This window comes from Eretmochelys imbricata, chromosome 4 (assembly GCF_965152235.1).
Source record: "Eretmochelys imbricata isolate rEreImb1 chromosome 4, rEreImb1.hap1, whole genome shotgun sequence".
In the NCBI taxonomy this organism is placed as follows: Eukaryota; Metazoa; Chordata; order Testudines; family Cheloniidae; genus Eretmochelys; species Eretmochelys imbricata.
The window spans coordinates 143,555,987-143,581,209 of record NC_135575.1 but is presented as its reverse complement, the minus strand read 5'-3'; the positions used below and the strand labels follow the sequence as shown (position 1 = coordinate 143,581,209).

The 25,223-nt window shown below is 47.5% G+C and overlaps 1 protein-coding gene across 5 annotated transcripts in view; it reads left to right on the top strand.

Annotated features, from left to right (window-relative positions):
- ADISSP (adipose secreted signaling protein) overlaps nucleotides 1-25,223 on the top strand; it is a 142,545-nt gene that overhangs the window by 76,214 nt on the left and 41,108 nt on the right. For all 5 annotated transcript variants that reach the window (XM_077816076.1, XM_077816073.1, XM_077816077.1 and 2 more), the window contains one exon: nucleotides 18,921-19,059. In XM_077816076.1, the coding sequence (XP_077672202.1) occupies nucleotides 18,921-19,059 (139 nt within the window). The remainder of the gene's footprint in view (nucleotides 1-18,920; nucleotides 19,060-25,223) is intronic.

Here is a 25,223-nt window from a genome sequence, read left to right as displayed (position 1 = left end):
TAGATGCAAAGAGAAGGGTAGTGCAGTCAAAGTGATGGGTTAGGAAAATGATTGTATCAGCAGGGTTTTTGAACAGACGAAAGCGCAAGGTAGCGGCTACCAAGGTCAGAGCAGCGTGTGCTGCAGTAGCTGAGATGTGAGATGACTGGTCTGAGCTGCGTGAATGGTAAGCAAAGATTTGAGAGATGTTCTGCAGAGACGAATCTGCAGCCTCACCTGGGTGTGAGGCTCTGGAGAGAGGCCAAGTCAAAGATGACCCCCAGGTCCTCTCTCATTGATGTCTCTGGGAAGTACTGGTAGTCAGCACCTAGTGGGATCTGCCCTTCATGGGTCTGTCTCCGCAGCCCATGGCAGCAAGCCTCCCAGCCTGGGAGTGGGGCTCATGCCAACACTCTAAAGATAGCTGCGTAGACAGTGCTTTGAAAGTGCGGCTCAGGCTCTAAAGCCTAGAGTGAGGGGCTGGTGCTAGCCCAAGTCTGCTGACCCAGGCTGGGGGGCTGGCTGCTGCAGGCTCTGTAGATGTACCCTATGGGGCTCTGCCCAGACCGCGTGTTTAAAACCTGTGGATTTAGACAAAGGGCTGTAGGACTCACGAAATGGTTATCGGCAGTGGGCTGAGTGTTCCCGGGTGGCGAACGTTAAACCTTCTCTTTGCATTTCACCATGCTGTTTCCTGCGAACTTGCATGCTCTGCAGAGGAGCAAGGAAGGGAGGGAGGAACGGACCTCGGGTTGGTTTTAGTGCTTTCCTGCGACTGCTTCTCGAGTTGGTCCAAGAGAAGATTATTAAGAAGTGACTTGATCACAGTTTAGAAGTTACCTGTATGGGGAAGAGACCTCTGACTGCAGATGGCTCTTGAACCTAGCAGGAAAAGAATGAGATCCGATGGCTGGAGCCTGACGCTAGACAAATTCGGACTACAAAGAAGGTGGGATTTTGAACAATGAGGGTGTGATGGGTTGTCACCCCTGGGGTGCAGTCTGGAACTGGGGTACCGCTGAGCCCTCTGACTCACCAGCCTCACTGTGCTGCTGTGACAAACTGCAGACCGCTCCCGGTCCTAAACTCCCACCAGCATTCACACAGACAGGCACCTACCCAGCTGCAGGTTTATGAATGAGCCAACAATAGGGAGTCTACAGCTATAATATCCCCAGCTTCCCAGCCTAGGACCCCAGAGCTCTACCATCCTGCCCTGTTCAAAAACCCGACCATTGTGAATTTATTACCCAGTTTGCCCCTCCGTCGATGTGGAGAGGAATATGCACCCCAGCCCTTGTTAACTGAGCTGAGATTTGCTCCAGACACTCCACTCAAAACACGCAGGTAAAGATAAAACATAAAACAAGTTTATTAACTACAGAAAGACAGATTTGAAGTGATTATAAGGGATAGCAAACAGATCAAAGCAGATTACTTAGCAAATAAAAACACAAACTATGTCTAACATATTAGACGGATGGGATTTGAATTAGCAGTTTTCACCCTGACTGATGATACAAGCGGTCCACCAAGTTTCCATACACAGGCTAGAAATCCCTTTAGCCTGGGACCAACACTTCCCCCAGTCCCGTCTTTGTTCCTCATGTGTTTCCAGGGGTTCTCTTGTGTAGGGATTGAGGGACAAGATGATGCCACTCCCCACCTTGTATAGCTTTTCTATAGGGCAGGAACCCTTTGTTCCAAACTCAGCTCCAGTCCAGTTTGGGGAAAAATATGGGTACCAAAATGGAGTTCAGTGTCATGTGGTCTTATCACAAGCCCTTGCATGTCCCGATGAATCATAGCAGCCATTGTCCATAGGCTGGCTGGAGGGTTCTCGGGCAGGCTCACCAGGTGGAGGATAAGCTTCTCTCCTCAGTCAGGGGTCTCCAACCTTTTTACACCCAAGATCACTTTTTGAATTTAGGATATACCCTGCCCCTTCCCCGAGGCCCTGCCCCTTCCCTGAGGCCCTGCCCCACTCATTCCATCCCCCCTCTCTCTGTTGCTCACTCTCCCCCACCCTCACTCACTTTCACCAGGTTGGGGCAGGGGATTGGGGGTTGGGAGGGGGTGTGCGCTCGGGCTGGGGCCGAGGGGTTTGCGGAGTGGGCGTGGGCTCCGGGCTGGGGCAGAGTGTTGGGGTGCAGGAGGGGGTATAGGCTGCTGGCTCTGGGAGGGGGATTAGGGATGGGGAAGGGAGTTCAGGGTGCAGGAGGGGGTATGGGGAAGGGGGTTCAGTGCTGGAGGTTGGGGTGCGGGCTCCTGTTGGGGGATACATACCTCCATCAGCTCCCGGTTGGCAGCGCAGTGGGGCTAAGGCCGGCCACCTGCCTACCCCGGGCCCACAAAGGCACATTGGCACCTCATCCCCATCACGAGCCGGGCCCCCTCTCCATTCCCCCTCAGCCAGTAGTGCACCACGTAGCCACGCTGCTCCCAGAAGGAGCTGACATGCCCCCTCAGAAGGGGCACGTGGCACTGCATGCTGCCCCTCTCTGCAGGCACTGCCCCTGCAGCTCCCATTGGCCACAGCTCCCTGTTCCTGGCCAATGGGAGCTGCAGGGGCAGTGCTTGCAGGCAGGAGCAGTGCATGGAGACTCCCATCCCATGGGGATACAAGGGTGTGCTGGCCGCTTCCGGAAGCAGCGTGGGGCCGCAGCAGGCAGCCCCGCTGTGCTGCCGCACCCGGAGATCACAATCGACTGGAAGAATCCCCAGGATCGACCAGTTGATGGTCGATGGGTTGGTGAACGCTGTCCTAAGGGCTATTATTTCCACTAATGTCCCACTACCTTGAATAGGTCCTTCACATCCAGCTGTCTAGACGGAAGCATCTTGCCTAGTGAGGGTCACCCAGGTGTAACTAAATTTGGAATAAGGGTACATAGTCAATATTTATAACTTCACATACAAAAATGATACATGCACAGAAATAGGATAATCGTATTCAGCAAATCATAACTTGTCCAATGACCTCTCACAAGACACATCTTGTACCACATGCAGCATAATTATGTCATCATCATATTATAATGGTGCCACTGTGAAGAATATGGAGTGCAGTGTCACAGAAGGTAACTGACCATTGGAGCAGCTTACCAACGGTCATGGTGGATTCTCCGGCCCTGACCTCTTTCAGTCAAGACTCGATGTCTTTCTAGAAGTCCTGCTGTAGCCCAGACAGAAGTTAGGGCTTGATGCAGAAATTATCGAGTGAGCCTCTCTGGCCTGTATTATCCTGGAAGTCAGCATTTGTGATCAAAATGGTCCCGTCAGGCCTTAAAAGTCTGATTATCCTCAAGCTGAGAAGCTGTAGTGTTGCCTGCATCTGGCCTGGATCTCTTGGCAGCAACAAATGCTGTTTGGTTTTTTTTGATCAGCAAGATCAGTTTTGGAAACATGCCCAGTTTCGGTTCCCGTTCATCGTTCGGCTCCTCTGCTGTCGCGTTGCTTGTTTTCACGCCTCCTGCTGAGATCGGCCCAGCAATTAAAGAAGGGTAGAATATCTGCAGCCATCTGCAGCAATAAACCCACAGCTGATTGATACAGGTTCAGGCTTGTTATTGTATTAAAAGGGAAGGAGTCCTCTGAGTACGTGGCATGTAATAAATAGGGCTGTCAAGCGATTAAAAAATTAATCACAATTAATCGTGCTGTTAAACAATAATAGAATACCATTTATTTAAATATTTTTGGATGTTTTCTACATTTTCAAATATATTGATTTCAATTACAACACAGAATACAAAGTGTACAGTGCTCACTTTGTAATGAAAAATAAATACAAATATTTGCACTGTAAAAAACAAAAGAAATAGTATTTTTCAATTAACAAGTACTGTAGTGCAATCTCTTTATCATGAAAGTGCAACTTACAAATGTAGAATTATGTACAAAAAAACCCCTGCATTCAAAAATAAAACAATGTAAAACTTTAGAGCCTACAAGTCCAATCAGTCCTACTTCTTGTTCAGCCAGTTGCTCAGACAAACAAGTTTGTTTACATTTGCAGGAGATAATGCCACCTGCTTCTTGTTTACAATGTCACTTGAAAGTGAAAACAGGTGTTCTCATGACATTGTTGTAGCCAGCGTCTCAAGATATTTAGATGCCAGATGCGCTAAAGATTCATATGTCCCTTCATGCTTCAACCACCATTCTAGGAGACATGCATCCATGCTGATGACGGGTTCTGCTCAATAACAATCCAAAGCAGTGCGGACTGACGCATGTTCATTTTCATCATCTGAGTCAGATGCCACCAGCAGAAGGTTGATTTTCTTTTCTGGTGGTTCGGGTTCTGTAGTTTCCACATCAGAGTGTTGCTCTTTTAAGACTTCTGAAAGCCTGCTCCACACCCCGTCCCTCTCAGATTTTGGAAGGCACTTCAGACTCTTAAACCTTGGGTTGAGTGCTGTAGCTATCTTTAGAAATCTCACATTGGTACCTTCTTTGCATTTTGTCAAATTTGCAGTGAAAGTGTTCCTAAAACAAACAATATGTACTAGGTCATCATCTGACGATTATGCTTTTACATCAAATACATGGCAGAATGTGGGTAAAACAGAACAGGAGACATACAATCCTTCCCCAAGGAGTTCTGTCACAAATTTAATTAACACATTATTTTTTTAACAAGCATCGTCAGCATGGAAGCATGGCCTCTGGAACGATGGCTGAAGCATGAAGAGGCATATGAATCTTTGTAAAATATCTTGCGACGCCAGCTACAACAGTGTCATGGGAATGCTTGTTCTGACTTTTAATTTTTTTGAGTTACTAGCATGAGTTAACTGCGATTAACTGACCGTCCTAGTAATAAAGCGTCTTCCCAGAGTCCTGTGGAAGATACAGACCATCCATTTTCAGATGGATTTGCTGCAACTTTGAATGAGAGTGGCTGTTTTTTTTTTTTTTTTTTAAAGCTGGGATTTGATCAATTGTCCTCCCTCTTAACTTGACACAACTCCCACTTCCTGTGTCTTCAGAAGGCCTTTTGCTAATAGGATCCTGGACCGTAAACCCCTTTGGGGCGGGGGATGTTGAGTGGAATTAGTGCATAGTAGAATTCTTTGGGTAAACGGCACTATGGGCTCATTGGCAGGGATGGTGGTGATTTAATTCCTCCTTTTACCAGCCTCAGGAAAGATCCCAGCAGAGTTTGTACTCGGGGCAGGTCTGGGTTTTGGTGATGAATCTGGAGCCGGTCCCTGGTATGGGATGCTGCGTAGTTTATACACACGGGGGTAGGAGACATGCTTTTCCTAGCCTACAGTTCCTCCTCTCCTGTGCCGTCAGCTCCTCTCCTTTCATTGCAACCCCCTTCTCCTCCAACTCCCCAGGTCCCTGCTGTCCATGCTCCAGCATGCACCGGGCGCTTCTCGCGGCCTTCTCGTATCTCCTGAGTGCACGTGCATCGGCCCATCTGCCAAGAGCACTGGCTGCCAACTCACTTCAGGATCCAGTTCAAAACCCTTGCGGTTTATAAAGCTCTCCAGGCACTTGCTCTAGTTGACCTCCAGGACCCCTCTGCTCCCCTAGAAATGGCCTCCCTGACCTGCTATGTACCCTGGTCACCGCTGACCTGTGAGCCTGCAGCTCCCGCCGTCCGGTGCAGCCCTGGAGCCTTTCCCTCTCACTTCAAATCTCTGCTGGAAGCAGCCGTTCTCTCCCTTGTCGATGCCTCCAGCTTTCTTTCCCTCTGCTGTTTGTTGTCGTGTTACTGTGACCTTCTCAGCCATCTTGGGACAGGCGTACAAAGGGAGCTCTCTAAAACAGGGCTCTGATCCTGCGATGGGAACGGTTCACGTAGACCCCTACCCTTTCATTGCCACGGAGTTCACTACGGCTCTGCATGGGGACAGAGGGCTACTTACATTATAAGTTCTTTGAGACGGGGACCTGTCTGTCTTTGTACAGAGCCTAGCAAAGCGCAGCCCTGGCTCCTAGGCACCACAAATGAGCATAACATCTGGGCAGATTCAATTGTCAGATCAGATTTATGGTTATAGTTTCTGCTTGGACCATTAGGAGGCCTCATGTTGTGAAAAGTGAGCGAGTGTCACTTGCACTTCACAAAAGGAAGAGACACTAGTGCCTAGTAGCACTGTTCTATCATTTAAAGAATCACAAGAGTGAAACGCATGCAAAGCTGCATGGAAACTATTTTAAAACACCGCCAAAGAGGCTCAACCTAAATGTATTTCTCCTTCCCATCCCCCTCCGGGGGAAGCCATCACAGCTAAACAGCAGAGTAAAAGAGGTTGTTAGAGGCAGACAGGCATCCTGTAAAAATTGGAAGTCAGATCATACTGAGGAAAACAGAAAGGAGCATAAACTCTGGCAAGTCAAGTGTAAAAGTGTAGTTAGGCAGCCCAAAAAAAGAACTGGAAGAGCAACTAGTAAATGAGACATATGTTCTTATGACACAAAAATTAAGAGCCAACATTTTTTAAGTACTTCAAAAGCAGGAAGCTTGCCAAACAGTCAGTGGGGCCACTGGGCAATCAAGGTGCTAAAGGAGCAATCAAGGAAGACAAGGCCATTGCAGAACTAAATGAATTCTTTGCATTGGTTTTCATTGCAGAGGTTGTGAGGGAGGATCCCACACGTGAACCATTCTTTTTAGGTGACAAATCTGAGGAACTGTCCCAGATTGAGGTGTCACCAAGGAGGTTTGGAACAAATCAATACATTTAATGGTAATATGTCACCAGAACCAGGTGGTATTCACCCAAGAGTTCTGAAGGAACTCAAATATGAAATTGCAGAATGACAATAGTAACTGTGGTTTGTAACCTATCATATAAATCAGCCTCTGTACCTGATGACTGAAGGATATCTCATTAAGAACTATTTTTAAAAAACGCTCCAGAGCGGATCCTGGTAATTACAGGCCGGTACGCCTAACTTCAGTAGCAGGCAAATTGGCTGAAACTATAGTAAAGAACAGAGTTGTCAGACACACAGATGAACATAATTTGTTGGGGAAGAGCCAACACAGCTTTTGTAAAGGGAAATCATGCCTCACCAATCTGCTAGAATTCTTTGAGGGGGTCAACAAGCATGTGGACCTGGGGGATCCAGTGGATATAGTGTACTTGGACTTTCAGAAAGCCTTTCACCAAAGTCAAAGTAAGCTGTCATGGGATAAGAGGGAAGCTCCGCTCATGGATTCATAACTGGTTAAAAGGTAGGAAACAAAAAGAGGAATAAGTGGTCAGTCTTCACAGTGGAGAGAGGTAAATAGAGGGGTCCCCACAGGATCTGCCCTAAGAACTGCCAGACTGGGTCAGACCAACTGTCCATCTAGCCCAGTATCCTGTCTTCCGACAGAGGCCAATGCCAGGTGCCCCAGAGGGAATGAACAGAACAGGGAATCAAGTGATCCATCCCCTGTCGCCCGTTCCTAGCTTCTGGGACCAGTGTTGTTCAACATATTCATAAAGCACTGAGTTGTCTCCACTTTGGCACTCCTCTTCTCTGTGCCCATCTGTTAGACTGCCAGCTCTTTCCACTGTCTCATTCTGTGGCTTGTACAATGCCAGATACATCATATATGATCTGGAAAAGGGGGTAAACAGTGAGGTGGCAAAATTTGCAGATGACACAAAATTACTCAAGATAGTTACGTCTAAAGCAGAGTGCGAAGAGCTACAAAAGAATCTCAGAAAACTGGGTGACTGGGCAACAAAACGGCAGATGAAATTCAGTGTTGATAACTGCAAAGTAATGCCCACAGAATGGTTTCCAAACGATAAATACAAAATTATGGGGTCTAAATTAGCTGTTACCACTCAAGAAAGAGACCTTGGAGTCATTGTGGATAGTTCTCTGAAAATATCCGCTCAATCTGCAGTGGTTGTCAAAAAACTGAACAGAATGTTAGGAACCATTAGGAAAGAGATGGATAGATAAGACAGAAAATATCATAATGCCCCTATATAAATCCCTGGTTCACCCACATCGTGAATACTGTGTGCAGTTCGGATAGCCCTCTCATAAAAGATATATTGGAATTGGAAAAGGTATAGAGAAGGGCAACAAAAATTATCAGGGGTATGGAACAGCTTCGGTATGAGAAGAGATTATAAAGGCAGGGACTGTTCATCTTATAAAAGAGATGACTAAGGGGGGATATGATTGAGGTCTATAAAGTCATGACTGGTGTGGAGAAACTGAATAGGGAAGTGTTATTTACCCCTTCACATAACACAAGAATCCGGGGTCACCTAATGAAATTAATAGGCTGCATGTTTAAAGCAAACATAAGGCACGACTTAGAATCATAGAATATCAGGGTTGGAAGGGACCTCAGGAGGTCATCAAGTCCAACCCCCTGCTCAAAAGCAGGACCCATACCTAATTAAATCATCCCAGCCAGGGCTTTGTCAAGCCTGACCTTAAAAACTTCTAAGGAAGGAGATTCCACCACCTCCCTAGGCAACGCATTCCAGTGTTTCACCACCCTCCTAGTGAAAAAGTTTTTCCTAATATCCAACCTAAACCTCCCCCACTGCAACTTGAGACCATTACTCCTTGTCCTGTCCTCTTCCACCACTGAGAATAGTCTAGAACCATCCTCCCTGGAACTACCTCTCAGGTAGTTGAAAGCAGCTATCAAATCCCCCCTCATTCTTCTCTTCTGCAGACTAAACAATCCCAGTTCCCTCAGCCTCTCCTCATAAGTCATGTGTTCCAGACCCCTAATCATTTTTGTTGCCCTTCGCTGGACTCTCTCCAATTTATCCACATCCTTCTTGTAGTGTGGGGCCCAAAACTGGACACAGTACTCCAGAGGAGGCCTCACCAATGTCGAATAGATGGGGACGATCACGTCCCTCGATCTGCTCGCTATGCCCCTACTTATACATCCCAAAATGCCATTGGCCTTCTTGGCAACAAGGGCACACTGCTGGCTCATATCCAGCTTCTCGTCCACTGTCACCCCTAGGTCCTTTTCCGCAGAACTGCTGCCTAGCCATTCGGTCCCTAGTCTGTAGCTGTGCATTGGGTTCTTCCGTCCTAAGTGCAGGACCCTGCACTTATCCTTATTGAACCTCATCAGATTTCTTTTGGCCCAATCCTCCAATTTGTCTAGGTCCTTCTGTATCCTATCCCTGCCCTCCAGCGTATCTACCACTCCTCCTAGTTCAGTATCATCCGCAAATTTGCTGAGTGCAATCCACACCAGCCTCCAGATCATTTATGAAGATATTGAACAAAACCGGCCCCAGGACCGACCCCTGGGGCACTCCACTTGACACCGGCTGCCAACTAGACATGGAGCCATTGATCACTACCCGTTGAGCCCGACAATCTAGCCAGCTTTCTACCCACCTTATAGTGCATTCATCCAGCCCATACTTCCTTAACTTGCTGACAAGAATACTGTGGGAGACCGTGTCAAAAGCTTTGCTAAAGTCAAGAAACAATACATCCACTGCTTTCCCTTCATCCACAGAACCAGTAATCTCATCATAGAAGGCGATTAGATTAGTCAGGCATGACCTTCCCTTGGTGAATCCATGCTGGCTGTTCCTGATCACTTTCCTCTCATGTAAGTGCTTCAGGATTGATTCTTTGAGGACCTGCTCCATGATTTTTCCGGGGACTGAAGTGAGGCTTACTGGCCTGTAGTTCCCAAGGTCCTCCTTCTTCCCTTTTTTAAAGATTGGCACTACATTAGCCTTTTTCCAGTCATCCGGGACTTCCCCCGTTCGCCACGAGTTTTCAAAGATAACGGCCAATGGCTCTGCAATCACAGCCGCCAGTTCCTTTAGCACTCTCGGATGCAACTCATCCTCCCCCATGGACTTGTGCACGTCCAGTTTTTCTAAATAGTCCTTAACCACCTCTTTCTCCACAGAGGGCTGGCCATCTATTCCCCATGTTGTGATGCCCAGCACAGCAGTCTGGGAGCTGACCTTGTTCGTGAAGACAGAGGCAAAAAAAGCATTGAGTACATTAGCTTTTTCCACATCCTCCGTCACTAGGTTGCCTCCCTCATTCATTAAGGGGCCCACACTTTCCTTGGCTTTCTTCTGGTTGCCAACATACCTGAAGAAACTCTTCTTGTTACTCTAAACATCTCTCGCTAGCTGCAGCTCCAGGTGCGATTTGGCCCTCCTAATTTCATTCCTACATGCTCGAGCAATATTTTTATACTCTTCCCTGGTCATATGTCCAACCTTCCAAGCTTCTTTTTTATGCTTAAGATCTGCTAGGATTTCACTGTTAAGCCACGCTGGTCGCCTGCCATACTTACTATTCTTTCGACACATCGGGATGGTTTGTCCCTGTAACCTCAACAGGGATTCCTTGAAATACAGCCAGCTCTCCTGGACTCCTTTCCCCTTCATGTTAGTCCCCCAGGGGATCCTACCCATCCATTCCCTGAGGGAGTCGAAGTCTGCTTTCCTGAAGTCCAGGGTCCGTATCCTGCTGCTTACCTTTCTTCCCTGTGTCATGATCCTGAACTCAACCAACTCATGGTCACTGCCTCCCAGATTCCCATCCACTTTTGCTTCCCCTACTAATTCTTCCCGGTTTGTGAGCAGCAGGTCAAGAAAAGCTCCCCCTCTAGTTGGCTCCTCTAGCACTTGCACCAGGAAATTGTCCCCTACGCTTTCCAAAAACTTCCTGGATTTTCTATGCACCGCTGTATTGCTCTCCCAGCAGATATCAGGAAAATTAAAGTCACCCATGAGAACCAGGGCATGCGATCTAGTAGCTTCCGCGAGCTGCCGGAAGAAAGCCTCATCCACCTCATCCCCCTGGTCCGGTGGTCTATAGCAGACTCCCACCACTGCATCACTCCTGTTGCTCACACTTCTAAACTTAATCCAGAGACACTCAGGTTTTTCTGCAGTATCGTACCGGAGCTCTGAGCAGTCATACTGCTCCCTTACATACAGTGCTACTCCCCCACCTTTTCTGCCCTGCCTATCCTTCCTGAACAGTTTATAACCATCCATGACAGTACTCCAGTCATGTGAGTTATCCCACCAAGTCTCTGTTATTCCAATCACGTCATAATTCCTTGACATCACCAGGACCTCCAGTTCCCCCTGCTTGTTTCCAAGGCTTTGTGCATTCGTATATAAGCACTTGAGATAACCTGCTGATCGCCCCTCATTCTCAGTATGAGGCAGGAGCCCTCCCCTCACAGACATTCCTGCCTGTGCTTCCTCCCGGTATCCCGCTTTCCCACTTAGCTCAGGGCTTTGGTCTCCTTCCCCCGGTGAACCTAGTTTAAAGCCCTCCTCACTAGGTTAGCTAACCTGCTCGCAAAGATGCTCTTCCCTCTCTTCGTAAGGTGGAGCCTGTCTCTGCCCAGCACTCCTCCTTCATGGAACACCATCCCATGGTCAAAGAATCCAAAGCCTTCTCTCCGACACCACCTGCGTAGCCATTCGTTGACTTCCACTATTCGACAGTCCCTACCCAGGCCTTTTCCTTCCACGGGGAGGATGGACAAGAACACCACTTGCGCCTCAAACTCCTTTATCCTTCTTCCCAGAGCCACGTAGTCCGCAGTGATCCGCTCAAGGTCATTCTTGGCAGTATCATTGGTGCCCACGTGGAGAAGCAGGAAGGGGTAGCGATCCGAGGGCTTGATGAGTCTCAGCAGTCTCTCCGTCACATCGCGAATCTTAGCCCCCGGCAAGCAGCAGACTTCTCGGTTTTCCCGGTCAGGGCGGCAGATAGATGACTCAGTCCCCCGGAGTAGAGAGTCCCCGACCACCACCACCCGCCTCCTTCTCTTGGGAGTGGTGGTCGTGGAACCCCCCATCTCAGGACAGCGCATCTCATGCCTTCCAACCAGCGGAGTCTCTTTCTGCTTTCTCCCCCCGGACATATCATCTGGTCCACTCTCCGCAACAGTACCTGTGGAGAGAACATGAAAGCGGTTAGTTACCTGTGTCCGCGTTGCTGGAACCCAGACATTCCCCCGTCTTCTTCTGGAGGTCACATGTTGCCAAGCTTCTTCACTAGCCTCTTGGCTCCGCTGTGCAACCTGTTCTAAATCTTTAGAGCTTTGTGCCCGTAGAAGCATATCCTGACTTTTGTCCAGAAAATCCTCCGTTTCTCGTATGCAACGCAGGGTCGTTATCTGTTGCTCCAGACCTTCAATCTTCTCTTCCAGTATGGAGACCAGCTTGCACTTTGTACACACAAAGTCGCTTCTGTCCTGTGGAAGAAAGACAAACATGGCACATCCAGTGCAGGTCACAATAGCTGAACCCCTCCCTTCCATACCACCTTCTTACTATGAGCTTCCTCAGAGAAGTTGGCAAGATGTAAGCCTCACTGGGCTCACTCCAGGCGAACTCCCAGGCAAACTCCTGCTGTGAGCTGCTCTGCTGTTCCCCGCTGCTCAGCTGGTTCCGGAAGCTCTGGCTATTTTTAAACAGCTAGGCTCCCCTGAAACAAACAAACAGACAGCCCCACTGCCCGCCCCCTGCAGGCTACCAGCCAATCAGACACTCGCTCAGGCTCTCACACTGCCCTCCCAGCAAACACACGCTCGGATACTTACTCAGCAAACACGCACTCGGATACTCACCAATCCCAGGCAAACTCCTGCTGTGTGCTGCTCTGCTGTCCCCCGCTGCTCAGCTGGTTGGCCGCCGCTCCACAACCTGTGGAACTCATTGCTAGGGGATGTTGTGAAGGCCAAAAGTATAACTGGGTTAAAAAAAAGAATTAGATAAGTCCCTGGAGGATGGATCCATCAATGGCTATTAGCCAAGATGATCAGGGATGCAACCCCATGCTCTGGGTGTCTTTGACTGCCAGAAGCTGGGACCGGATGACAGGGGGACCACTTGCTAATTGCCCTGTTCTGTTCATTTCCTCTGAAGCATCTGCACTGGCCACTGCTGGAACACAGGACTCTGAGCTACATGGACCCTTGGTCTGACCCAGTGTGGCTGGTTTTATGTTTGTTAACCCTCCCTGCCCATTGTGTTAGAAATGGGAAAAGAGCCTGCAGTTCTTGTGCTTGTTAGGGTGGGAATCAAGGAATGTGGAACGTCAGTGACTGACTGAGAATTGTTTATTTCCACTTGTCTTTCTAACCTTTATCTTTTTCTCCTTGGAAACATTGTACTAAATCCCTGCTTCCACAGAGCGGATTAGCTTCTAGACAATGCTGTGTTTGCACCTCAGGAAAGAGAGTGCCAAACATTTCATATCGGCTGCAATCTGCTGCTTTCTATGTTAGATGCAGTCATGCTTAAAGGACCTGACCCTCAGGCGGTGTAAATCAGGGTGGCTCCGTTGAAGTCCATTGATTTACGCTACCTGATGATCTGGCCCAAAGTTCTCTGGCATTTTCTAGTCCAAAAGAGAACTCAGCTGTATTCCTATAGTGTGGAAAAGCGGCGTAAAGGAAAAAGAAGATGATTTCATATGTAGCTTTCAAACCCAGCTGCTCAGACTGGGGTCAGAATGACTTCACGCTACATTTATAATTTATTCCCCTGTTGCAAAGTGGATAATAAGTTATTGGAGAAGGCTTTGGGCTCATGCTACAGGGCAAAGAATAGCAGTGTAGATGTTCCCACTTGGGCTAGCCCCCGGGCTCTGAGACCTGCTGAGGGGGGTGGGTCTCAAAGCGCTGGGCCCGTTCCCTGTCTTCGTTGACGTTATTGGACAATCGCTCACTGTCGTTAGTGGCATGGGCATGGGCCCACTGGGAATAGGATTATCGCTGCCTTGGTCCTAATGGAAAAGCAAACTAGTTAAATGCTTTTTTGTGTGTTGGTTTTTAATTAGAGCAACAGGAATGTGTATATTGAAATATCAGACGAATGTGTTGATTCAACACTGTTGATGCTGTCAACTTAACCACATGGAGCAGAGAGGACTGATAGGCCTTTTAGACACCTGAACTCACTGGGGACTATGCTGCACTTCTCTCTGTGGGGCTAGGGCCCAGGAAATAGACTTCACCCTGTGTGACTTTGGGCTGGTCTCTTAGCGCAGGTCTATGCTTAAAACATCTGCCAGTGTAGTAACAGCAATCATAACTCCATGCACGGGAGAATATAAGGGGGTTGCCTGTAACAGTAGGGGGCTGGAGATCCTTTCCATATGTTCCCAAAGTCAGTTACAGGTGTGATAGTTACATATATTTATTTCTTATGACATTACCATACTGGTGAAAGCCCTACTGTAAACGCAGTTAGGCTGGCATGAAGGTGCTTTTACCAATGTAGCTTATTTCAGCAGCATGAGATTCACTGGCAAAAGTGCTCTTCTGCTGGTGAGCACTGCAGCTCCGCTTGCAGGGTTTGCTGGCATAGCCACAACATTTTTCTAGTGTAGACAAGGCCTTCGTCTCTGCACCTCAGCTCCCCATCTCTGTAAAAGGGATAAGAATCCTTCCTTTGTCTGTTTAGGTGGTAAGATCTTTGGGGCAGGGACTGTCTCTTGCTGTATGTGTGTAGCACAGTGGGGTGCTATCTCGGTTGGGGCCTTGAGGTTCTGATGTACTGTTAATGTCTTTGTAATCTATTTCACTTCAAGGCTTTCAGGGCTGAAAAGTTGGGGTTGGAAAACTTCAGGGGCAGCATGGTCTGGTGATTGGGGCCTGGGACTGAGACCAAGGCCCTGGTTTCTATTCCTGGCTCTGCTGTGGATTGGCTGGGAGAAATTGCTTATCTGCTCCATGCCTCGGTTTCCGCATCTGAAAAACAAGGGTACAGATCAAGTATCGGGGGTAACTGTGTTAGTCTGTATCCACAAAAACAACAAGGAATCTGCTGGCACCTTAATGACTAACAGATTTATTTGGGCATAAGCTTTCGTGGGTAAAAAACACTTCTTCAGATGCACTATATTTACCTTTTTCCAGTCGTCTGGGACTTCCCCCGATTGCCATAAGTTTTCAAAGATAATGGCCTGTGGCTCTGCAATCACATCCGCCAACTCCCTCAGCACCCTCGGATGCAGTGCATCCGTCCCCATGGACTTGTGAATGTCCAGCTTTTCCAAATAGTCCCTAACCTGTTCTTTCACCACTGAGGGCTGCTCACCTCCTCCCCATACTGTGTTGCCCTGTGCAGCAGTCTGGGAGCTGACCTTGTCTGTGAAGACTGAGGCAAAAAAAGCATTGAGTATTTCAGCTTTTTCCACATCCTCTGTCACTAGGTTGCCTCCCCCATTCAGTAAGGGGCCCGCACTTTCCCTGACCACCTTCTTGTTGCTAACATACCTGTAGAAATCCTTCTTGTTCCCCTTCACATCCCTTGCTAGCTGCAACTCCTATTATGCCTTGGCCTTCCTGATTACACCCCTGCATGCTCAAGCAATACCTTTATACTCCTCCCTGGTCATCTGTCCACCTTTCCACTTCTGGTAAGCTTCCTTTTTGTGTTTAAGCTCACCGAAGATTTCTCTGTTAAGCCAAGCTGGTCGCCTGCCGTATTTACTATTCTTTCTGCACATTGGGATGGTTTGTTCCTGTGCCCTCAATAAGGCTTCTTTAAAATACAGCCAGCTCTCCTGGACTCCTTTCCCCCTCATAGTAACTTCCCAGGGGATCCTGCCCATCAGTTCCCTGCCCAGCCAGCTCCTGACAGGGTACAGCAATCACTGCTTCTTAATGTGTCTGTGGCTGATCTGGATGTGTAGTGTTTGGTATAAGCAGGTGCCTCTTATGTCCCTTGACACCCTGTCTCTCCCCCCCATTACTCCCCGCCCCAAGCTGGTTGGGAAACTATTTGTTGGTAGTGTGACAAAAGCAATTTTTTATCATTGTTGTCAAAAGCTTTTCTTTAGTGTTTCAAGGTTTCATCAAACCCCTATCTTGTTTTTTTGGCAGAGTGGATTGATTTTTAATTGCTGATTTTAATTGGCAAGCAGGAAACTATTTTAATCATTTTAATTCAGAGGGCTCTTGATAAATTGGAGAACTGAGCTACAGACAAAGTGAAATTCAACAAAGACAAATCTAAGGTGCTACACCTAGGGAAGAAAAACGAAATGCACAAATACAGAATGGGGGATAACTGGCTTGGCAGCAGCACGGCTGAGAAGGATCTGGGAGTTGTGGTGGATCCCAACCCCTACATGAGTCAGCAATGCGATGGTGTTGCAGAAAAAGCAAATGCAATTTTAGGTTGCATTAATAGAGGCATAACATGCAAGTCACAGGAGGTGACAGTACTGCTCTATTCAGCGCTGGGTAGGCCTCAGCTGGAGCACTGTGTCCAATTTTGGTCACCAATGTATAGAAAGGATGTAGAGAAACTGGAAAGAATCCAGAGGTGAGTGACAAAGATGATCAAAGGGATGGAATGCACCGCAAGCCATATGTGCAAAGGCTGAAGGAACTGGGTATGTTTAGTTTGGAAAAGAGGGGATTAAGGGGGGACGTGACAGCGGTCTTTAAACAAGTGAAAGGCTACCATAAAAAAGATGGAGAAAAGTTGTTCTCTTTTGCCACAGATGGCAGAACGAGAGGCAATGGGTTCAAACTACAGCATAGCAGATTGACATTAAATCTCAGGACAAACTTCCCAACTGTAAGAGCAGTAGGACAATGGAACAGATGCCTATGGAAGTTGTGGAAGCCCTTCACTGGAGGTTTTCAAAAGGAGGCTGGAGCCGTCTGTCTGGGATGGGTCAGATACAACAAATCCTGCATCTTGGCAGGGGATTTGATTAGATGACACTTGCGGTCCCTTCTAACCCTATGCTTCTATGTTTTTCCTTTTCTGTTATTTTCCTAAAGAAAGGTTGATTTTTTTCATTGTTTGGTAGCCATTAAAACATGTTGATTTGCAACTAAATGGAACCTTTACACTAAAATTGGTGTTTCCTTTTGCTAACCAGGAGGCGACACTATATGTATTGCTTATATAAGCAGTTATTTAGCTTGACTTACATTTATTCAGATTGTTAATTTTTAATATTTTATTCTGTTAGGAAATGGTGAGTGATGCCATTCTTATTTACTAGATGATTAATTTGATTGTGATTGGTTCAGGCTCTATTTGGATTGACATTCAAATTGAATTTAAAATGCACAAAAACAGCATTTAATTTTTTTAAATTAAATTACCTTAAATGAGCTGGTACCATAAGCAAAAAAAAAATTATCAAAACATGGTTTGCATTTAAAATAAATTGATTTATTAAACATAGGAAGTATTATCTGTAGGAGTAGTATATTGAATTGATTGTTTTCAGTTATGTCCTTCATGATTTTAGAACTAGTAAATCTCATCCTCTAACACCTTGTTTTTGGTTCATAGATTGGAAGGGGAAAACAAACTTTTCTGCTTTTTCAACTTCGAACTGGTTTCTTAACTTTGTATGAACTAATTATTGAACTAAACTGGGTGAACAAGCTGAAGTGAAGAAAATATTTTTTCTGTACCCCCAAAAGAGACTCCTGCTTTCAAAAGCTTGTTTAGCACTTCAGCAAACTGTGGTTCTGGGTCTTAGCCAGTGACTTCCACCAGTTCAGTGGTTTGACTTTCTTAACACTTGGCAGCAAACGTACTGATGAATATTTTTTGTGTGTGTTTAAATTGAATGATAGATTATTATAAGTTTAGGCGTTAACATAGGTTTTGAATTTCAAATTTAATTTTAAATAAATTTATTTTTTTTAAAATTAACCAGTATTTCATTTAAATAAAAAACCCTATTTAAAAAAAATATTTTTTTTATTTAAGAAAGAACCAATTGATTTCTGTTCTTGGTTTTTTAACACCAAAAACAACAACCCAAAATTTACAGTTTAAAATAGAAAAATTTTTATTTTTGGTTGTGCAAATCCAAAACACTTTGTGTTTTTTAGGGTTTTTTGGCAAAAACATGAAACTTTTTTTTGACTGGACCAGAATTTTTTTCATGAAAAATTCCATTTTATCAAACAAAAAAAACTTTTTGATCAGCTCTGCCCTCCTTCCCTGCTTTAGGTGCCATCACTGACTTAGGGTGCTTAGGGCAGAGGGGGTTGGATCAGGGCCTTGCTGCTGTGACTTGCCTAGTAGTGGAACCATGGTTTTCATGTCCTCCAGGTCTCCTGCACCTTGCTGTATCACACCCCTCCCCCTTCCCTCTCCCAGCTGTGCCATGCAACGCCCCCACCCCAGCCAGGGAACATCAGTAGAAGATTATTCTGATATCTGAGGAACCCACCCCAGCAGCAGATCAGCCTCGGGACTTTCCCTGCACCCCCAATAGACTCTCTACCTGGTGAGCAGCAATGAGAGCTGCCTCTTCTTTGTGGCCCGTTGGCAACGATCTGGGATACGAAAGAGAAGCACGTGCCCTATGCTCATTCTCTTTCTTTGGCCTCCAACCCAAACCCCGAATGACGCTTTGCCCTTGTACAGTGCCGTTCGTCAGACACCCTCAAAGCATTGCGCCCACATTTGTGAAGCCGTCCATCTCCAGTTTCCAGATGGGGAAACAGAGGCATGGAGCAACAAAGGCCACACTGAGTTGGTGGAAGAATCGGGATGAAAACTCAGAGCTTCTGGCTCCCCAGTTCCTCCTTCTAACCATTTATTTCGGGTGGTTAAGGCACTGGACTGGGTGTATGGAGATCTGACTTCTATTTCCTACTCTGCTCCATGAAACTGTGTGCTTCAGTTTCCCCTCTGTGTGATGGTAGTAATAATCCTTCCCTTCTCCTCTAGATTTATAAACTCTCCAGGGCTGGGACTGTCTCTCACTAGGTGTTTGTACAGTGCCTGGCGCAAGGAGGCCCTGATCTCAGTTGACTACGGTAACACAAAGAACTACAATGACCAGCCTGCCCCTCAAACTAGGCTTTGGTTCCTGTGGATTCAGTTCCTGTCTTGCTGGCACCTTGTTATTTTAATTCTGTGGTCGGTGTTGTTGCTGCAAAGTGTTCAGTGCGATGGCAAAGGTGACCCTGCAACCTGCGTGTCTTTCCCCCCTTCCAGGTAGGGTTTCTGAAGATACTGCACAAATACGAAATCACGTTTCTTCTGCCTCCCATTCAAAGGCTGGGGAAGGACGTCTGTGCCATTCCGCTTCCAAACCTTAACCTTAAAGTCATCAGCATCACACCAGTGGCTGAAGGTAAGACCTGCCCCTCCGGCACCTGCCTACTGAAGTTCAGAAGGGCAAATGTGTTTACTTGAAGGTAGTTTTATTTGTATAGACCCTGTGATCCGCAGGTGCCCTGAACTCCTTTCTTTCCTTAATGCCCCCCGCATTCCTGGTGACGGTTAGTTGCTCCTGATTGGGCGGGTATTGGGGTGCCAGAGGCGTGTACGTGTGGGGTGGAAGAGAAAAAAGCATCTGCCCTCCCTCTCCTTCACTGTGGCTTGGACTCTAGGTGAGGACTCTCGGTGTGGGCTGACTCGAGGGCTTGAGAGGAAGGGGGTGGGGCAGCACAATGACTTCGTAGAATGACGGGATATCAGCATGTGACGTGCCAGATGTAGGAAGGCGTTAGGGGAGGACACGCGCTCAGCCAGCCAGTGGACGATTTCATCCTTCCAGCTGGGCAGCAGCTTCTTCAGGTGGCCAGAGCCTAGCAGCAGCTACGGAAACCAGGACGAGTGGTAGAATTCCTTCAACGGTGTCGACCAACATGTGGACAAGGGTGATCTAGAGTACTTGGATTACAGAAAGCTTTTGCCTAGATCCCTCACCAAAGGCTCTTAAGCAAAGTAAGCAGGCCTGGGAGAAGAGGGAAGGTTCTCTCATGGATCGGTAAGTGGTTGAAAGAAAACCAAAGGGTAGGAATAAATGGTCAGTTTTCAGAATGGAGGGAGGTAAATAGTGGTGTCTCCCAGGGGTCTGTTCTGGGACCAGTCCTATTCAACATATTCATAAACGATCTGGAAAAGGGGGTAAACAGTAAGGTGGCAAAATTTACAGATGATACAAAATTACTCAAGACCATTAAGTCCAAAGCTGATGGCAAAGAGTTACACAGGGATCTGGCAAAACTAGGTGACTGTGAAACAAAATGGCAGATGAAATTCAATGTTGATAAATGTAAAGTAATGCACACTGGAAAAAAAATAATCCCTACTATACATACAAAATGGTGGGGTCTAAATTAGCTGTTGCCACTCCAGAAAGACCTTGGAGTCATTGTGGAGTCATAGTTCTCTGGAAACATCTGCTCAAAGTTCAGCGGCAGTCAAAAAGGTGAACAGACTGTTGGCATCGTTGGGAAAGGGATAGGTAATAAGATAGAAAATATCATAATGCCTCGATATAAGTCCACGGTACTCTTACACCTTGAATGCTGTGTGTAATTCTGGTCGCCCCATCACTTGAACTAAAGGAGTAACTCTATCAGCTGACAGAAACAGTCGGTAGTTATCCTCTATTGGACTAGCCACTAGAAGGGGACATGACACACTTGGTTAGTGTGTTATGCTTGTTTGGGGTTTATAGTATTTGAGGAACACAACTGAATAAGAAAACACTACACAGGGTTATCTGTGTTCTTACCACGAAAGGAATACATTCTGTTTTCAAGATTTTTGGGCCAGTTCTGATCTTGGGGGCCCAGGTGTAACTTTGGAGCAAGTCCCAATGTGGGCAGATTTACACCGAGATCAGAATCTGACCCTCTTCACCCTCCTGTCCCTTTTGTTGTTTTGAACTAAAAATACTTTTAACGTGGTGAGAGAAGATATTTGGAACTCACTGTAGCCCGATAACTAGATGTCACCTGTGTTCTGTATCATTAGCAGTTGAAGCCCATTGTGTTGAACCTATGCAAGTATCTGCCATTGTGGGTTGACGCACATTGTCTCTTTGAAGTGAAGCCTGATTCTAGCATTAATTTGTTCCCAACTGCAACAAAAATTCTGGAGGGTTGGGCCATATGCACAAGACAAACACAATCTTTTGTGGGTGTCCTTCGTAAGTATCAAGTTCTTCCAAACAATGACAGCATGTTGCTCTGTGCGCTGAGTCACGGTAAGCAGTAGGCGCTCCTCCCTGTGTGCTGACTTATTGCACACTGCCCACACATCAACGTGCAATAATAGTGAGTGTCCTTGAGTCTCTTGTGTCAGTCACCTGATGTGGGAGTGTGTTTCTGCCTGTAGAAAAGGCATTTCTCCTCCAATTCCATTGCTGATTTTAACCTTCTAATCTCATTCCACAAGTGGTGATCAGGAAACTCATTCTGTTGGTGCCTGTGAGACTTTACGCACCGCTTTGTCTTTGCCACTACAAATCAGGAGGAGGCTGAAAACTATGGTGACTATTATTAATTAGTCTGCATTCTGTTAGCCCCTAGAGGCTGCAGTCAAGGGCCCCAGCTGCACAGCCATGGAGGGAAAGGACAACTCTTGCACCAAAGAGCTCAGTCTTGCATTATGACTACCTGCAGCAGGGGGATGATACAAAGAGAGGGTGGAAGACAAGACGACAGTTCAACAAACTGCACAGTAACCAGTAACCACAGCTCATGGCCTGCATAGTGTGGCCAATTGGCGGGGTTTGTTCCTCAGCACGGCAGAGGTGAATCTTAAGGAGGGATTTTTGCAGGGAGGATAAGGTGGTGGCTTTACGGATTTCTTTTTTGGGAGGGAGGGAGAGAGCTTACCCCCTACATAAGGGATATTCTGGGAGGAACTGGGCAGGTGTTTGAGGAAGAAGCTGATTTGTAGGAACCTGGAAACAGGTCTGCTCCAGTCTGGCAAAGGTCCATCTAACCCAGTATCTCAGACAGCGACCAGCACCAGATGCTGCCGAGGAGGGTGCAAGAACCCAGCAGCAGCAGCTGTGGGATAATCGGCCTCTTGCGTTAGGTCTCGTCCTGATCTCTAATAGCCATGTTGGCTTAATCCTGAAGCGGATGCATGGTGGGTGCCAAAGACTGCCAGCTCTGGCGGAGCGAAGTGGTGCTAGATTTCATACATTTTCCAATGCAGAACGCTGCTTTCTGTCTCTAGAAAGCAAACCCAGTGCCAATTGGTGCTAGTCAAACAATCTGCTTTAGCTAGCCATAGAATAGTTCTGCATGTGGCACTGAATATCCCTCCGTCTCCCTCCGAATGTCACCGGGACAGACAATCAATCTGGGGGTTAAAGAGGGGAGGGGTTTTCTCCTTGGATGTGTGGCTGCCTGCCTGAAACCTCCACCTCTGCCGGGCCCTGCTGCTGGGTTACTGCAGCGTTTGGGGCTCCCCTGGCAGCGTTTCTGTTCTCTGCACCGATGTGATGGGATATGTGACAGTGGCTGGACTGTTTCCAAACAGATCTTGTTTTCCTCCCACGTGTGTATAAATGTCCAGTAAGTACAAGATCTCATTTCAGCTAGTGCATTTAGCTGCTGGGTTTTTTAACCACAGACGCCTTGCCTTCTGGAAATTTACTAAGGGACAGGATGTGAGTTTGGGCACAGATCTGGAGCAAAGGGTGGGGTGTAAATCTCACTGCCCAAGGAGGCAGCGTGGCTCACTGACACCCCTCTGCATTGTTCCATCCCTGCTTGTAAGTAGATGGGTAGTTATTTGCTCCTGTCCTATACCAGCAGTAAATTAGTAACCCCGCATTCACTCCCCTGATTGGCTCAGCCACTTTGGCCGGTGAGTGAGAGCTCCTGTCTCCTCCTGGCCCATCTGCTTTAGGAAGTGAGTAAATACTTACTCTTCCGTGCCTGGACCCAAGAGCCAGGTCTCCCATAAAGGATATGGGGGCGGGGTGTTCTTTCTCCCTCTACCTCCCTTGCATGGGTACAATGTCCAAGACACAATCTAACCCTGAGCTGTTTGCTGCTTGCGTCCTGCAACAATGAGTTCTGTAGCTTGTTAATGGCATCTGCACAGTTCTGGGAATAAGATTTGTTAGTGGAGTAATAACTGGTTATCTCTGTTGTGGTGATGCTGAAAGCTCCCCTGTCAGGACTAGGGCTCCTTTGGGCAGGGTGCTGGGCATGCACATGGCAAGACACAATCCCTGCCCCAGGGAATTTAGTTTCCAGTTTCTAGATTCTTTCTGCCTCTGCAGCTGCAGAATGAACTGGGACATGGTCATTAACCCTGGCTATAACATCTTTCATTTGGGGTGATTGTCCTGGATTTTAATTAGCTGCAGAAAGAATCCCGGTGTTTCCACTGGATTCTAACAATGTAAAAAGCAGGTCACAGTTTGTGCCGTGGCTACTTTACAGCAGTCTCCTCAGTAATGGATGCCCCCGGGATGGGAGATGGATTGGGAAGGGGGCTGTAAACAGAAGGTACAAGGAGGTTTGACTATTTATTTTGCAGTGAAATCTCTCTCTTCTGTTCTGGACTTTGACCGTGTTTTGGGCCCTGCTGCATGTGCTGGGAGCTGATAAGACTGGACTGGAATGCCTGCAACCCAGCACTCCCACCCCTAAAACTTTCTGGGGCTGATATAGATGGCATTAATTTCTAGTTTCCCAAAGTGATTTTAAATTCCTGGTGAGTCATCCCTTCTCTGCCTTTCTTAGCTGTGACAGTCCAAATTCATCCCCAGTAAGGTAACAATCGGCAGCTCAGACCTTTGCCTCAGGCTAAGCTGCCTCCCAGGGTTCCTCCCTCCTCAGTGCTCAGCCCACACCCTCAATCTGCTCTCCCCAGAGAGCCTCTTCCATCTGCTTCTGAGCCACTTAACCCTTTCCTAGCAGATTCCACAGCAGCTAATTGTGTGGGAGGAACCGTGCCAGCCCATTACACGGACCCATCAGATTTTGTGGGGTCATCTTGTGTGGGTTCTGCATTTGGGGTGCACTGCTTGAATGATGGGGGTTGGTCGTGGAGCTGTCCAGTCCTGCCCCTCCCTAGAGGTGAAGTTCAGGGCTCCATCCACACCATGCAGAAGCTTGGTCGCGTGCTCTCTGGCTCTATGTATGTATGTGTGTGTGTGCGCACGCCACACTGTAGCAATTGCTGGCAAGGGGACCTGTTGTGCCAATGACCTTTTCACGCTCCCCAGGCAGATGGAGGGGAGACCGTGCAACAACACAGCCCCCTCCCTCGCCCTGTGCTACCCCTTTAACAACTGGGGGAGGAGGCTGAGCTCCCTTCCCCATGCAGCAGCTGTGCACCCGCTGAGCAGGGGAGACCTGGCCTGGGTCCATGGAGAGGGTGGGAGGTCACTTGCATCTGTTCTCGGCTCCATTCTGGCCATCTGTGTGATCTGTCCATGAAAGCACGCCCGTGAGGTTGGCCTGATCGTCCCCTGGACTGGGGACTCCAGCTGGGACCCCACCTTTGACGTAGGGCCGAGGGGCTTGTGCTGCCCCCCAAGACTCTCACCTCCTTCTTGGGCCCCCAATTTGCACGTGCAAAATGCCAGGCCTGGGGAAGCTGAGCGTGCAGACCCTGACTCACATGCACTTGAGTGGTTTTGCACATTCGTGTGTGTTGCTGCCTCTGTCACTGATCACACCCCAGTCTGTGTCAATGTCACTGGTTTTACCCCTGTATCTTCTCTCTGTATTGTTAAATGAAACTTAGATTGGGAGTCTTAATCCTGTCTGTCTTGGTGTGTTTCTCTCTCCCTCTAGCCCCTCATCTCTTGTCAACTGGACACCCCCCCATCCCTTTTGTTCTCACTCCTGTGTTGCAGGGTGCTTAGGTTTCCTTCTATCTTTTCTTCCCCCTTTAGTGTCCCAGCTGCCAGGTTAGCTGTGTAAATCCAGCTGGATTACATTCTGCTTCCCCCCTGTTCTGCTTTGGCGTGTCCTTTCCTGCCCCACCTCTTGTCCCAACCTCTTCTCACCTGCACTTGTTTCTGGTTGAATGACTCTGAGAGACAGAGCCGAATTCCGCCCCACTCTGGCAGCTTTGTGGGCAGGTTCTCTGACACACCAAAGCATTTCAACACTCAGAGCTGGAAGAGACTGTCCTAGGATCATCCAATTCATCTCCCTGCCTGTACTGGATAGTTTCCTACCCATGTACTTCCAGATACTTGCATGGGATCCTACTAATTCTTTGTACCGATAGCCCTTCTGTATCATGGATCTCAAAGCACTTGACCAAGTACTCCGGGGTGTAGCATTCCTCACCATAGCATTTCTGTGCCAGAGGTTAGACGCACCAGGTGAGCCCATCTGGTGATCCACGTACATGTTTTTCCTTTATCCCCACAGTGCAGGAGTCAAGTAATGGCGTAGGGAGTCTCTTAGCTGGTAAATCTCCAATTCAGATCCAGTCAGCAGGGACTGGGGGTTATTCCCTGGCTCACTTAGTTTGTGTGAAATGAGTTGGTGGGGTCACAAATTGCTTATAAATTCA